This window comes from Pteropus medius, unplaced genomic scaffold (genome assembly GCF_902729225.1).
Source record: "Pteropus medius unplaced genomic scaffold, Ma_sr-lr_union100, whole genome shotgun sequence".
Lineage (NCBI taxonomy): Eukaryota > Metazoa > Chordata > Mammalia > Chiroptera > Pteropodidae > Pteropus > Pteropus medius.
In genome coordinates this window covers 17,115,544-17,131,114 of record NW_024354875.1, presented here as the reverse complement: position 1 = coordinate 17,131,114, position 15,571 = coordinate 17,115,544, and the positions used below count along the sequence as shown (strand labels likewise).

Below are 15,571 nucleotides of genomic sequence, written 5' to 3'. Positions count from 1 at the left end.
CTTCACCTTAGCTTTGGCTCAAAAATTCCTTTCTTTCTCCTCGATATATAGTAGAGCAACTAATTTATGAGGTTAAAGGTCTTCTTAACAGTTTTTTCTCAGTAAGTAGTTTAAAATAATGGTAATGAAATTCTCAACATGAAGGCTAAATCCTAGCTATGGTTAAGGTGATAGCAACATGCATTTGAAAATACAGTTGATTTCCTGCTGAACAAAAGCATTAGATACTGACTGTTCAGAGATTCTTTTGGCTTTTCCATGTGATATATTCTGATATATATAACCAAACTCATTGTGGGATTCCTTCAAAACCCAACCCATGCCCTATGAACCAAAGAACCTATAAGGACTGAGTGAGTGGGATACATTCTGTTGAAAGCCCAACCATCCACATGGACCATATGTTTGTTTCTGTATCCAGTGATTGGCTGTGGATGCTTCTTTAAAAGATAAATTTGCTAAAAATATATTTCTTATTTATTTCTAAAATATGGGAAGTAACCATCATAATTTAAAAATAAATGTTCGATAATCACAGAATGGTTAAATGTATTAATATATACCAATATAATGAAATACCTGCTGCCATTAAAATTCATGATTATAGAGATTATTAATGACACAGAGAAATGCTTATATAACTGAAAAAAGCAGGCACAAACCATATACAGTATGATTCTTATTCTAATTTTATTCTCTCTATCTCTCTGTTTCTCTTTCTGTCTCTCTGTCTCTCTGTCTCTTTCCACCTGCCTTTCTGTCTCTCTGTTTCTCTGTCTTTCTCTCCCTCTCTCCCTTTCTCTGTGTCTCCCTCATGCACATACACACACACACCGCACCACAAAAAGCAGTTTTATCAGTGGTTATCACTGGATGGCAGAATAATGTCTTAATTTTTATTTTCTTTTTTATATACATATCTATGCTTTATTTTATAAGTGATTTACAAGATGAACATATATGTATATTTATATATTCAGGGAAATCATTGTATTTTTAATAAATAGAAAATATTGGGCTTAGTAATTGCTTTCTACTAAAAGTTAAAATAGGTGACTATCAGCATTTCCCTTCTTCTAGTTCAAGTACAAGGAAGGCTATCGTAAGCAACTTGGCCATCACATTGGTGCCCGAGCAATACATGATGACCCCAAGATGATGTGGTCCATGCACGTGGCCAAGATCCAGAGTGATAGGGAGTACAAGAAAGACTTTGAGAAGTGGAAGACCAAGTTCAGCAGCCCCGTGGACATGCTAGGGGTGGTGCTGGCCAAGAAGTGCCAGACTTTAGTCAGTGACATAGACTACAAGAACTACCTGCACCAGTGGACGTGCCTGCCCGACCAGAATGACGTCATCCACGCTCGGCAGGCCTATGAGCTCCAGAGCGATGTGAGTACCTGAGGATCATAATGACATTCATAATGACATGGGAAATCAGTGAATTAACACTCCCTGGAGAAGGTAGAAATAGGTCGGACCAAGTTCACCAGCCCCTGCAATGGGGGAAATAGGATTTCGTTTTTTCTTGTGAGTGTTAATTGTTAATTGTTTAATCCTCCAAAACAAAAAGGAATATTGTCTGATACCCTCCCTGTCCACCAAACTATATTTCCAAGAATGTTCTTAATTTATTTCATATCCTTTAGATGAAAATAAAAATGTTTTTCCAATACAGGGATAAATATTTATTGACTATTTATGTCAACAGAATGTGTACAGGTCAGATCTCCAATGGATGAGAGGCATTGGCTGGGCTCCCATTGGCTCTTTGGATGTGGAAAAATGCAAAAGGGCAACTGAAATACTGAGTGATAAAATCTATCGCCAGCCTCCAGACAAATTCAAATTTACCAGTATAACTGATTCTCTGGAACAAATATTGGCCAAGAATAATGCCATTACTATGAACAAGGTGAGGCTTCAAAATTCAGAGAACAAAGGTAGGACTTGTAAAACTGAATCAAAAGAAAGGAAGTATAATTAAGAAAAAAAATAGAGCATTGAGCAGCAAAAGACATCTGTCTATCCATTTAGATCTATCGATCTGACATGTATGTCATTTCTATTTTAATATTTACTGCAGCAATTGTTTTACGGTTTTCATAAAATGACATATTTTCATAGAAATTTGTCTTTGCATAAAAGATATTCTCAATTTTCTTTTGTTAATGTACATTTCAGGTTATCAGAAGTCACTGGTAAATATCTGTTCTATTATGAACTGATTACTTCACTTGAAGATGTGTATAAAATGTATAACCTTTTGTTATTTTTGTTTATGAAGTTCTTGTGGCCCTGAAATTCCTACTAAATATACACTGAATTTTTTCCTAATGATATTATATTTTTTCTTGAACAGCGTTTATACACAGAAGCCTGGGACAAAGACAAGACCCAGATCCACATCATGCCTGATACACCAGAAATTATGTTGGCAAGAATGAACAAAATCAACTACAGTGAGGTGGGAGCAGATGCTAATTCTATGACATTTGCATGCTGTTTCTTACTTCAATTAATCTGTTCCATCAAGATGTACTACTAAATGACAACTTTATAGAGAATCTCTTCTCTTGCTCCATGTGAATGTCAGTTCTTGCATTTTTCAATCATTGTCCTAAATATCAAACTTCAAGTAACACAAATTATCATCTAGGAAGTACAAATTATAAGAACTAATTATTTAAGCAATAACCATAAAATTAATTAGACCTTTTTAAATTAATTTTTTTAAGTTAGAAAATTAATAGTAGACCAAATATATATATTTATTTCCTCCTTATGCTATGTAGTTTTGCTAAATATATATTTCCCTATATGATTTATTTTTTCTAAATTAAGATCAAATTTTAAGATTTTTAATGTATAAGATTAAGTCAAGGACTAAAATCACAGTAGTACTATCAAATAACAGAGAAAGAGAGAGATAGAGACAAAGAGAGGATCTGTCAGTGTATATGTTAGCCAAGACCATTTCCTTTTCACTTTCTAAGAGCATAGGGCCATGTATCCCATTTCAGAAGCACAGATGTTTAGGGTGAGAGGTCAGTCTTCTTATACAGAAATCCCTGCCCCAAAGTCCCCACCCAATAGGTCGCCATTTGCTTTTGCTTAAGTGTTATCAGTGACAAGGAGCTTATCTCATAAGTCAACTCATTTTTTCTGGAAAATTCCACTAAAAGGTGCTTCTGATGTATTGAGCAAAAGATTCTCTCTGCAGACCCAATCCTCTGAGGCTATGCAGAACCAATCTGTGTCAACTCTATGGAGCTGGCGATGGCAACTGTGGTACCTCCCCTTCCACCTCACATAATCCAAACATCCCAAGTTCCTGGGCATTTCTCACATGACATCCCTAGAGCATGACTCTCAGAATCAAAGTCCTGTGTATGAGGAATGATCAATGCAGAATACAGCTGAGTACAGTCCTATTTCCTCTTCTGGACACTTGACCTCCATTTTGCACCCTCTGTCTCAGGGCACATTGGCAGCTATGTCTCCGCTGATACACAGAGAACTTGGGATCAACTGAAACCTTAGACATCTTACATGGGCTTAAGCTAGGTTTCTTCTATCCTACATTTATACATTTGGTAATTTAAATCTCGGTTCAAAACCTGAAATTTATCTCTCTGCAATTTCTTCTTCTTAGATTGAGCTTATTTGTTTAAGCCTATGGAGATTTTTGTGCCTCTAACATGTGTTAGTATTTCTCTCAGCTTTGTGCTACCAGCAAGGAAAATATTGTTCTTTTACAGCATACATCAACAGTATATTACTCTTCCACAGAATATAATTTTGAGCATTTAGATATATTAGCCACCATCTTAAGTCATTTTATTTTGGAAGGTGAAAACTATAGTTTTAGTGCCTATGTAACTAGCTCTTAATTGTCACCAGAAACTAAAAATACATAAAGCTTCGAATTCTCGAAAATAAAATCATTATAGGCACCTACTTGTGTAAAACTTGGTAAATTATTTCAGTCCCCTGTCAGTTTTTGGATATGAATGTCAACACCTAACTGATTTTTATACCCAAATTTAGAGTCTGTATAAACTCGCCAATGAAGAAGCAAAGAAGAAAGGCTATGACTTGCGAAGTGATGCCATCCCGATAGTGGCAGCCAAGGCCTCCAGAGACATTGCCAGTGATGTGAGTTGTCAATTTTATTCCAAATATGAGATCAGTGAGAAGTGACATTTTTACTGAATTAAATTAAAAAGAACTTTTCTGGCCCTTAAAAAATATATCTTGATATTTGTGTGGGATTTTCAAAAACCTAGTTTTGAGGGAAATGAAAAAATTGATGTTCATAAAGATTTGTAACCTTTAGGAAATAGTATCTTCAGTTAAAACTCCCCAAGAATAGAGAAAGATCCACTCATACGGAAATTATTAGAGCGCAGCTGCAGGCTTGGAGATACTTATGTAAAAATGATCACCGTGCTTATAGAAAGTGTAACTCAAAAACCTAAGTTCTCCCAGTGAGAATCAGGGTCTGGCTTTATGTAGCATTTTAATATACAATATTTAAAAAATGCATATGACAGTTGCATTACAATTTACCCTTGTAAGATTATGAAAAGAAGGCAGTCGATCAGTACCAGTGGCTGTTACTAGCCCAAGCTTATACCCTTAACAGTTGCTCCTGGCTGTGTAACTCATACCTCCCAGAATAAAACCCTCATCATTTCCTGGTGCCTCAGGGGATTCTTGAGGAACAGACTGCTGCTCTAAAAATAAAGGCCCAATATTTAGGAATACGGTAATACACTACTCTTTACATTGTAAAATCATGAGAGTGACTCACTTTAGTTTATGTGTGGTGGACCTTTCCTGCGAATGGATTTATGCCAATAATAATAAATAATGAAATACTAATAACCGAAAAGTATTGAGAACTCTGTACTGAAAGGTTTACATGTGTTATTTCACTTATTCTTCATAATTATCGTAGGATAATAAACCCCAGTAAATATTGTCATTGTCTCCGTTTTGTGGATTGCTTAAGCAACTTGTCTAAAATCAAACTCTTAGTAGATAGTAGAGTTGAAACTCCAGACAACTCCACTCCTTTCCGCTGTCCCACATTGCCTCCTGCTGATGCATCTGTACTCTTCCAGTTATCTTGGAGACTAGAAGCATGTATTTTCGATAACTGGCTCAGGTTTCAAGATGAAGCCATTGGAACAGTGAAAACATTGTTGGCCCATGTGGAACTATGACTTATTAGGACCGTGCTCTACCCACCTGGGCTGCTACATCAGCTTTACTCATACAATCAGCTTTCAAAACAATGCCAAACATTTGCCACCACCACTGATGCATGGATCCATTATGAAATAATAAGTTCTCCTCTGTTGCTTGCAAGTAGCCCTTGCCTTAGAGTACTTCCCCCTAACAGGAACCAGACAGTTATGTAACTACTTATTAAACACACCACGTCACCAAGTGCATCTCTTTCCTGACACGCTCTTAGCACATAAAATCTATTTCTCCAAGTTTCCTTGTTCAAATGGCCTCTCCCCTACTTTCATAGGTGAACTCTCACCACACTGTGCACTTCCTCCCTCCAGAACTATTCCTTATTACCAGGGTATAGGTGATTTGGGGTATACACCACAATTATACTGATTACATTTATGTAACTACCTCTATAAATTTCTAGGGTAAATGTCAGGATACTGGCTTGTGTTAGTGTTTATTAATAAAAGCCAACTTACAACTTAAAACTGTGTTGTAACCAAGTTGATTTTGTACAGACTTGTGGCCTCTGAGAGCTTACAATAAAAATCTGATTAGTACATTTTCTTCTTAGTACAAATATAAAGATGCTTACCGCAAGCAGCTCGGCCATCACATTGGAGCCCGGGAAATCAAGGACGACCCCAAGATGATGTGGTCCATGCACGTGGCCAAGATCCAGAGCGACAGAGAGTACAAGAAGGACTTTGAGAAGTGGAAGACCAAGTTCAGCAGCCCCGTGGACATGCTGGGGGTGGTGCTGGCCAAGAAGTGCCAGACCTTAGTCAGTGACATAGACTACAAGAACTACCTGCACCAGTGGACATGCCTGCCTGACCAGAATGATGTCATTCATGCTCGGCAGGCCTATGAGCTCCAGAGTGATGTGAGTATAGCATCTATAACAGAGCTATCTGCAGAAATAATTTAAACTATACAAAGATTATCCTTTGTCCTACTCAACTGGTCTACCTCAGGCTAGGATTTACTGAATGATATTTGAATATTTGATATTTGAATCAGTGTATAGTTTTATGACTTTATTATGGATACGTTAAGAGGCTTTATAAGGAAGTGAAGTTTATAAACTGGATTTGGTCTTAAAAAAATAAAACTGGAAAAAGCAATATTAGAATTCAGGGTCCATCAGAGGGAGACATATTCTTTAATTCTTTTAAGGGAGAAAGAAACAAAACATAAAAAAAATTGCTCCAAAATCTGTTTTTAGTTCTCTTTACAAAACAAATGAGGTTATAATTAATAGAATACTAATACCTGTTATTACACCACTAAATGTTATTCTTATGAAATAAAAAAAGTCACTGTGCCTGTAAGCTTTTGGATCATTTCAGTGACACTTTCTCCTTTTAGTACGGCTCTCTTTGTGAAGGGATCCGTGGTAATGACAGAGCCTAACACCTATGAGAAGCAGATGCACCATCTCAAATCTTGATGTGAGAAGCACATTTTATGCAGCAAGTATTTTATAAACACTTGAAGGAATTATTAAATATTAGAGGACTTCGGAGACTAAACTAAATTAATAATAATTATACATTAATTGGTTGTTCCTGGAAATTATACAGCCCTCTGTGAAAACACCCACATCTGTTTTGTAGCTTTCGATCTACTGAAGCCTGTGTTTTGAAATTCTCTCCAAAAAGAAAGGCTTTGCTTGTACATGAAAGAGAGCTAATGTCACCCACAGTGTGACAGCATTGACAGACAGCTTGCATTTGTCTATTTGTTGAGCACCTTTTCAAGACTGCCTCCCTCACACTGTGATACAGTCTTAATAATGTGGGAAGCATTTGAAAGTCAAAAAGCACTCCAGAGGTATAAAATGTTATTGTTTTCATTCTTGCTATTGTTATCAGGGGGCAATAAGTAGTCAGCATAGGGAAATTTCAATAGGCTTTTTGTCTAGACTGCAAAATATCAGTCTATTTTTTCTACTTCAATGCTGTTACAGGTAGAATCTTCCAAATGAGTTGGCAAAAGTCCAATTCCATTGTTATGAAGTAGTTATGAATATTTAATGGATACACAAAAACCTTTAGCGGAAAAAATGATTTAAAGTAAAGTGAGAAATAAAGATATAGAAAGGTAATTCTGGAAAGGAGCCCATGCTTCCCATCCTGAGAACATGGTGGACAAGAGACTGGGCCCTGGCCAAAAGAGTGGTCACTTATTTCCCTGGATCTTGGACAATGCTACAGCCATCAAAGATGTGCTTCAGGGCTTCAGGGGTTCTACCTCATTGTTATATTTTAAGTTTTCTTAAAAAAGAAAAGAGTATTACAGATGTTTTAAAATATGAGAAAAAATATATAGAAGGCAATAATAACCCAATGTAATCCAACCACTGAAAAAACTCACTCCTGCTTATGTAATTTATCCACACAATTTATCTGTATAATTTGTGTGCTATTATTTCATTTAATATCATATTAATGACATTTCTAAAAGTCATCAATATTCTTAAAAATATGGCTTTTAATAGCTGCAGAGTATTTTGACTAAGACTAACATTTATTTACTGATAGCCTGTTGTTGGTCATATATGTGGTTTCTCTCACTCTGGTTTGGCATATTTTTCCTGTCTGTGCACATGATATTAAAATGCCATTCACTGAATTGACTGGCAGAATATATTTGTTTGGATCATTCTGCTCCTAACAGTCCGAAATACTTGATCACTCTTTGTTATGACTAGGAGACATTTCTAGGTCATTTTGGAACATAGTTCCTCTTTTCGTCACCTAATAGAGTAAGCTCGTTTTTTATTAAAGCAACAACAATGACAACAACCACTTCATTATTTATTCCATTTGCATCTTTCCGTAAATTTTTTGGTCTTGCTGAAGAGTTTCTGCCTTTTTCTATTTACAGAATGTATACAAGTCCGATCTCCAGTGGTTGAGAGGCATTGGCTGGGTCCCCATCGAGTCTCTGGAAGTGCTCAGGTGCAAGAGAGCTGCAGAGATACTGAGTGACAACATGTACCGTCAGCCTCCAGACAAGCTGAAATTCACCAGTGTGACTGATTCCCTGGAACAGGTGCTGGCCAAGAACAATGCCCTCACCATGAGCAAGGTGAGCTCTAGCTGTCCCAAGCTTCTCCAAGATGCCAAATATGTTATTATCCTTTAATGACTGGTAGAGTTATAATTATTCATGCAAGTGTGGGGCCACATTTACCTTCTAAATTACATACTTGAATGCCTCAAAATATTTTTTATTATTTTCAGTTTCACCTTGATACTAGTTTTAAAATTCAAACCTCCAATTGAATATCTTATATCCAAGTCTGATTCATTTTCACTGATTAGATCAATAATAATCCTGCTTTAATTTGACTTTTTGTAATTTTTATTTCAAATGGTTTTCTATCAACATTTTCTTTGATAGCATTTATACACAGAGGCCTGGGAAAAAGACAAGACTCAAATTCATATAATGCCTGACACCCCGGAGATCACATTGGCAAGGCAGAACAAACTAAACTACAGTGAGGTAGGGGCAAAATTCTGTGGTGCTACACTTATTTTGTTGTTGTTATTGTTTGTTTTACTACACTTACTTTTATAGAAATGCTTGGGCCTCAGCTATCATGGTACATGTGGCTTTGTGATAGGAGGTCTCAGCCCATCCAACCTTTCATCTCTGGGTTGTGAATTATATGCTATAGGATCCACACGCAAACTAAAGTTGCATTATCTTTTCAGTTTATGGCTATTGCCAATGTGAGTCAGTGGGACTGAGTAGTATTTTTGGCATTTCCAAGAAGAAGGATAGCCAGAAAAAATACTGGCTCAATATTGATCCAAAAATATTATATGTTGTTTATCTGAAATTCAAGTTCAACTGGGCATGCTATCTTTTTATCTATTGAATCTGGCAACCATGTTAAGGGGGCCTCTAATAATAGCTACCTCTTCCCAATGTGGATCCTGAATAAAACTGAGCAGTAGAACAAAGGAATAAAAATAGAAGTCAAAATCTCACATTTTTTACTACTAAAGTTAGGTTCAAGGACACATTTGCACGAAAGCTGAACAAGCTGCTAACTGAACCCCAGAATTGGGTTCCCTTCCAGTCACAGGCCACACTGGAGCAGGACAATCAGCTCCACTTGTCTCAGAGGTGATGTCCTGCTTAGAGCCCAGGGAAACAGAGGAGGGCCCTAAACTTGTTCCTAGTGGGAGCCAGTCAGAGCTGAGGTGGGCATGCACAGTTATCCTGTCCCTACCGGTCAGATAAATCAGTAAATCACTGCACCTCTTCTGGGGCAGAGAGAGCAAAGGCACAGAGAAAGGAGTAAGGCCAGAGATAAAATAATTACGCTCTTGTCATGGAAGAAAACCTCAGGCACGGAAAGAAGTGTTCTCCATTAACAACACGGATTACTTTTTTTTTTTAAGTATGTTTTGTATGTTTTACTAATTTTGTATGTTTTACTAATAAGATACAGCTAAAATTTAGGATCAAAGTTGTGATTATGGTCAAGTTATCTATGCTTTAAATTGTACTTCAAACTTTTTCTCATTTGTTTTTTAAACATTATAAAATATTACATAATTGTCAAAAAAATTTTAAGTAATAAAGAAATGAATAAAAGTATATAAGTATATTTATAAGCAAATAAATTAAACATATTGTTCTGCAATTTCTTTTTAAGTCAGAAATATGTATAGATTGATGCTTTGTCCATTGATCTGTATTACTAGATGATATTAATCTATGTTGATATGCATAATATATTAATCTAGATATGATATATATTAATCTATTATATATCATTATAGATCAATGATAGATGAACATATCAATATATGGTACATAATAGATTAATATACCAATCCATGTTAATACCCATTGATATATCTCATTTGTTTCTAATACTACATATTTTTTTTTGCTTAGATGTAATTTATTTACTTCCCAAGATTGCTAGAATTTTAAATTGTTTGCAGAACCTATCTTTTTTTAAATGACATGATATGTCATTTGATAATCTCCAAATGATTGCTGTCAAACCTTTTGCTTTAACTGACTTTTTTCTGTAGACTCTGTATAAACTTGCCCACGAAGAAGCAAAAAAGAAAGGCTACGACTTGCGAAGTGATGCCATCCCAATCGTGGCAGCCAAGGCCTCCAGAGACATCATCAGTGATGTGAGTAGCAACACTTCATGTTTGTACAATGGCTGGATGGGATAGGGGGACACAGTCATCATCACAAGAGGAAGATGAATCTGGGTGTCAATTCAAGCACATCTATTATGCCTTAAATGAAAGAAATGTTTTTCATTTGGAAAAGCTCTGTCATTTTTTTAACTCCAAAAGACTTTAATATTCAGGTACCATAGATGGAGGGAGTGTCTTAAACTTCAGTATAAAATTGAATTTGAATCTGCAATTGTTCATATCTACAATTATGAGACATTCATCTCTATATTTTGAGCACACACAGAAGTAAGAAAATGCCAGAAAAGTTTAAAAAATAACTTGGTTACATGTATTGGTTTGACATTAGAAAAAGACCTAGTACAGCCAAGTGTAGGAAAATGTACCTTTCCCCAAACTTGCTCTGGATTTTTGCCAACACTTTGAAAAATTACCTTAACTGCTTCCTTTTGGGTCCTTTTTAAATGGAAACAAAAAAACAAAGACAAACAAAAGCAGCAAAATGATGAGCTGATTTTTCTTTTTGCTGTCTCTGAAAGAAGTTGGTCCTTTGGTGGAGAATTCAAATTTCCGTAAATATACATTAGAATTTGTGTAATGTTGTTGCTTAAACTAGAGAGAAAATATCCAGAATTACCACTTACCACCACCACCACCAAAAACAATGACAACAATATAATCTGTTTTCTCACTTAAGTAATTTCAAAACCCTCAGGCAAATTTAATCTCTGACAGAGCAAGACACACAGGGTGGAAAACACAAGCTAGTCCATTTCAGAAAGCCAAGTAACCCAATAAAAGTCAGCAGAGTCAGATTTTGAAGGGGTTGTGGATGAGCTGGACAGTGAAATGGTACCTGTGGACTCAGAAGTGGCATTCTCAAAATCATATGTAAAACTTCTGAGTTGGTGATTTCACTGGCCTAAAATGAATAAAAGGCAGCATACAATTCTGATCGATTTTCCAAAAAAGTGTTGCTGTTTTTATTTCCAGGGATTTAATGTCTACGAACCATAAAATTATGTAGTTTGACATATCTTCCCATAGAATATTGTCGGGAAGCCTAATCAGAGTTTAGGATGAGGAGATAAGTTGATATTCAGATGATTCTATTTCTCTGCAAGAATTATAAATTTTAAAATAATGAAGTTTTAAATTAATAAGACTATTAGCCCTTTCTATTTATTTTTATTTTTAAAATGACTGCTTTTATTTCAGTATAAATACAAAGATGGTTACCGCAAGCAGCTTGGCCATCACATTGGAGCCCGGGATATCAAGGACGACCCCAAGATGATGTGGTCCATGCACGCGGCCAAGATCCAGAGTGACAGGGAGTACAAGAAAGACTTTGAGAAGTGGAAGACCAAGTTCAGCAGCCCCGTGGACATGCTGGGGGTGGTGCTGGCCAAGAAGTGCCAGACCTTGGTCAGTGACATAGACTACAAGAACTACCTGCACCAGTGGACGTGCCTGCCCGACCAAAATGACGTCATCCATGCTCGGCAGGCCTATGACCTGCAGAGCGATGTGAGTACTGAGACCCATTAAATACCATTGGTGACCATGCTTATGATTGGTGACCAATGCATGGATAATCATCTAGGATTAAGTAAAGCTCTCAGAAAGAATAATGTTTTTTCTCTCCACTCCTCATTCGCTGTGCCTTACTTTTCTTTTAAAGAGAATATAATACCATGGAGCTATATCCAATTTTTTTTTTCATATTTTAAAAGATATAGACAGGATGTTTGTCTATCCAAGTTTTCTAGTCTTTTTCTTTCATTTTTGAAATGTGTCATAAAGTAACACTTGCTTTTTTGTTTATCTCACCAGAACAATTATAAATCAGATCTCCAGTGGCTGAGGGGCATTGGCTGGGTCCCCATCGGGTCTCTGGAAGTGCTCAGGTGCAAGAGAGCTGCAGAGATACTGAGTGAGAACATCTACCGCCAGCCTCCAGAGAAGCTGAAATTCACCAGTGTGCCTGATTCCCTGGAACAGGTGCTGGCCAAGAACAATGCCCTCACCATGAGCAAGGTGAGCCCCCAATTTGGGGGAAAGTAAAACAGGGTTATATGTCCTTGAGAATATTTATGATTAAGTTAATCTTTTTCATTTTATCCAATTGTCATCCTAGGTGTAGTGATTTGGTCGACTTCTCTATTCAGTTACATTAGTATTCCAAAAATACATGTGGGAATTCTGCTTTGACATTTCTTGTGAAATAGCCAGAATTAAGAATTGGACAGCTGTTTGGTGTACAAATTGTTTGAAGTCTGTGAGAGTTATATATAGTTTGGTATCAAGGTTTCTTTCTCATTGGGTACTTTTCTAGGTATGGAACAAACAAGTATAGAACAAACAAGTCAAATGCAAAGGTCTGTAATATTTATCAAAAAGAAATCTAGAGATGGCAAATCCACGTATATGTGCAGTTAATAAACAAATAAAATCATGAGAAGGATTTGTTTATATAGCCACAGTAATATGTATGTTTGGAAAATACTTTTAATTTAATTGGAGTGGAGATGATCTAATAAAAAACACACATTTACTGGTCATATCTTAGTCTACATTTATATTTAATGACAATAAATATCTTGTAATATCAAAGAGATTAAAAAGTTTGGCACATTGCATTCACCACAGATAGCGAAGAGGCTGGCTTTCAGCTTCATCCCGAACTCTAAGTTGAAAAGTCCTGTTCACAGCAAACACTGTGTTTCTAATTCATTAACCTTGTTATCCTTCACAGCACTTATACACAGAAGCTTGGGATAAAGATAAGACCCAGGTTCACATCATGCCTGATACACCTGAAATTGTGTTGGCAAGACAAAATAAAATAAATTATAGTGAGGTAAGACCATTTGTTTTATTTCTTTGATCTGACTGCTGGATGATTTTTGCTGATGTAGTAGAAAGATCAGAATTATGTATTTAACTCTCATGCGGACCAATTAGTTTAGTTTCTTTTTATGCCCATGACCCTACCCTGAACATAAGTATTATTATATTCAAAAGGTAGATAGATATATAGAAAAATAGATAAATACAAAAATATCTCCTTGTCGGGGTGCAGGGGAAGCTCTCAAAATCAACTATTAGTGGTTGAAATACGTTATAATTTTAATTAAAAAATAATTATTGCTATTTATGAGATTAGCACTTGCTTCAAAATTTGTTCTCTGAGTTTTCTTCCATTACTTCATCTTTAAAATAGGATAAAAATGCCTATCATGAGCAATTTTTGTGATAACTAAATGAGATCATATATATAACATGCCCAGTGTGGAGCCTGGCACAAAATAGTTGCTTAATAAACTTTAACTTTTTTAAATCGTTTCTCAGCCTTTTGGCTAAGATCAAGTGTAAACTTTAACTTTTTCCCTTCACGCTCAAGTCACCATGAAAATTAGATTTATTTAATATGCTCAGAATAACTCGAGGTTTATTTACAAGAACTGAAATGAGAATTTTTAAATTTATCCATTTTAGAATTGCATGAGGATAGTAAAATACATTCTTTTATGCACTATATCCAGCTAAACTTGTCATTACATATTTTTGCATTCCAGAAATACTGATGCAGAAATAACTTCTTGCCCAATTGTTTTTGACAGAATTAAGAATTATTGGGTTTATTCAAGAAGAATTCTGATTTCTTTCTTATGTGTGTTTTCATTTTAAAAAAGAAGAAAAGGCAGACTTTTATTCAGTTTGAGAACATTGGAAAATTTAAGTACTCATTATCAAGACTTGGCCATATTCATTATTTTACCCATATTAATTACTTTTGCTTATAATAATGTAGCCCTAAAGAAGAGGCATGCTTAAATCAAATAACCACAAGTGGAATGAAGAGAATACAATTTTCCTTTCTCTAGCATTATAGCTGACCCAAGAATAAGCTTGATCAGAAGTATTTGATTGACCTGGCATTTAGTCACTTTTGAATGAGCAATTTGTCTCTTGGCCATACAGCTTCTCTGTTGGATAAGTTTTTCCCAGGAAGACTGTCTCACCCCAGGCAGATAAAGTTAGTGTCTATCCCAAAATGTAATGACACTTTTAAGCCTCTCCCTTTTGTTAAAATTAGGTCAGATGAGGTAGATTTTTTCAGACTGCTGAGAGGAAATTGGGCTATTTTTTATTTCTAAAATTTTCTGCTGGATCTACTTTCTTTAAAACTCCAAGATTATGTTAATTCCCTGAGGACCGTCTTCTGATTAGATTTCAGAATGACCCACTTAAATGTTTTCTTGGCTAATTACCACTGGTATCTTCATTCTATACTTGGCTCAATAAATGTAAACAAAACAAAGCCACATCATCTGATTTTATTATCTTAAATTCTCATTTACCTGTTCTAGTTCTCTTGAGAAAATAACTTACCAAACAAGCTTTATAAAGTAGCCTCGATGATAACTAAAAATGTCCTCTTTTTAAAATCCGCCTCTTTTTCAAACGTTGGAAGAATGAAAAATATCTCTTTGTTTGACCTAAAGCCATGAAATGATTTAAGCATATTTTCTCCCACTTACTCATAAGGATAAATTCTTCAAAGGAAAAATATAATAGATGAAGTATTTGACTCCAGTTGCAAAATAAACATTTCTAGAAATTTTTAAGAACAAATGCCCTTGAGAGTTTATCTCAAATATATCAAATACTTATACTTTCTTCTTTCCTTGTAAAATCCCATCTTGAAAAGAATGTAAATTGCCACATATTAATAATCTACATTAAAAACGTAAAATAACATCTTTCTAGGACTCTTAAGTCATTTAAAAATTAAGCACCTCTGTGTCATATTTCAAATCCAGATATTATTACTGTATTTTTAATTTAATCTGAGAATGAGGCATAATAATGAAGCAATTAGTTTCATCTTTTCTGTACCACTTTTAAAGGATTTTCCTTACATTTAAGATTTTGCCTTTACACAGCCTCAGTAATGGGTGTTTTTCCATTTCACGGTAAAAAATCAACAAATAAAAATTTTATCAGCTTTGCGTTTTGACTTTTAAATCTTTGCTATCCGCTATCCCTATGTCTGCTAGCAATTTCCAGCAGTTGACAAGATGAATAAATAGGGAGCAAGTCAATATTAACAAAGACATTCAGAA

The 15,571-nt window shown here is 35.5% G+C and overlaps 1 protein-coding gene across 1 annotated transcript in view; it reads left to right on the top strand.

Moving 5' to 3' along the window:
• The window catches only part of NEB (nebulin), a 191,705-nt gene that overhangs the window by 79,152 nt on the left and 96,982 nt on the right, over nucleotides 1–15,571 (top strand). The window contains exons 61-71 of the mRNA XM_039855663.1: nucleotides 1,081–1,392; nucleotides 1,712–1,915; nucleotides 2,363–2,467; nucleotides 4,051–4,158; nucleotides 5,825–6,136; nucleotides 8,143–8,346; nucleotides 8,662–8,766; nucleotides 10,320–10,427; nucleotides 11,658–11,969; nucleotides 12,276–12,479; nucleotides 13,198–13,302. Coding sequence (XP_039711597.1) covers nucleotides 1,081–1,392; nucleotides 1,712–1,915; nucleotides 2,363–2,467; nucleotides 4,051–4,158; nucleotides 5,825–6,136; nucleotides 8,143–8,346; nucleotides 8,662–8,766; nucleotides 10,320–10,427; nucleotides 11,658–11,969; nucleotides 12,276–12,479; nucleotides 13,198–13,302 — 2,079 coding nt within the window. The remainder of the gene's footprint in view (nucleotides 1–1,080; nucleotides 1,393–1,711; nucleotides 1,916–2,362; nucleotides 2,468–4,050; nucleotides 4,159–5,824; nucleotides 6,137–8,142; nucleotides 8,347–8,661; nucleotides 8,767–10,319; nucleotides 10,428–11,657; nucleotides 11,970–12,275; nucleotides 12,480–13,197; nucleotides 13,303–15,571) is intronic.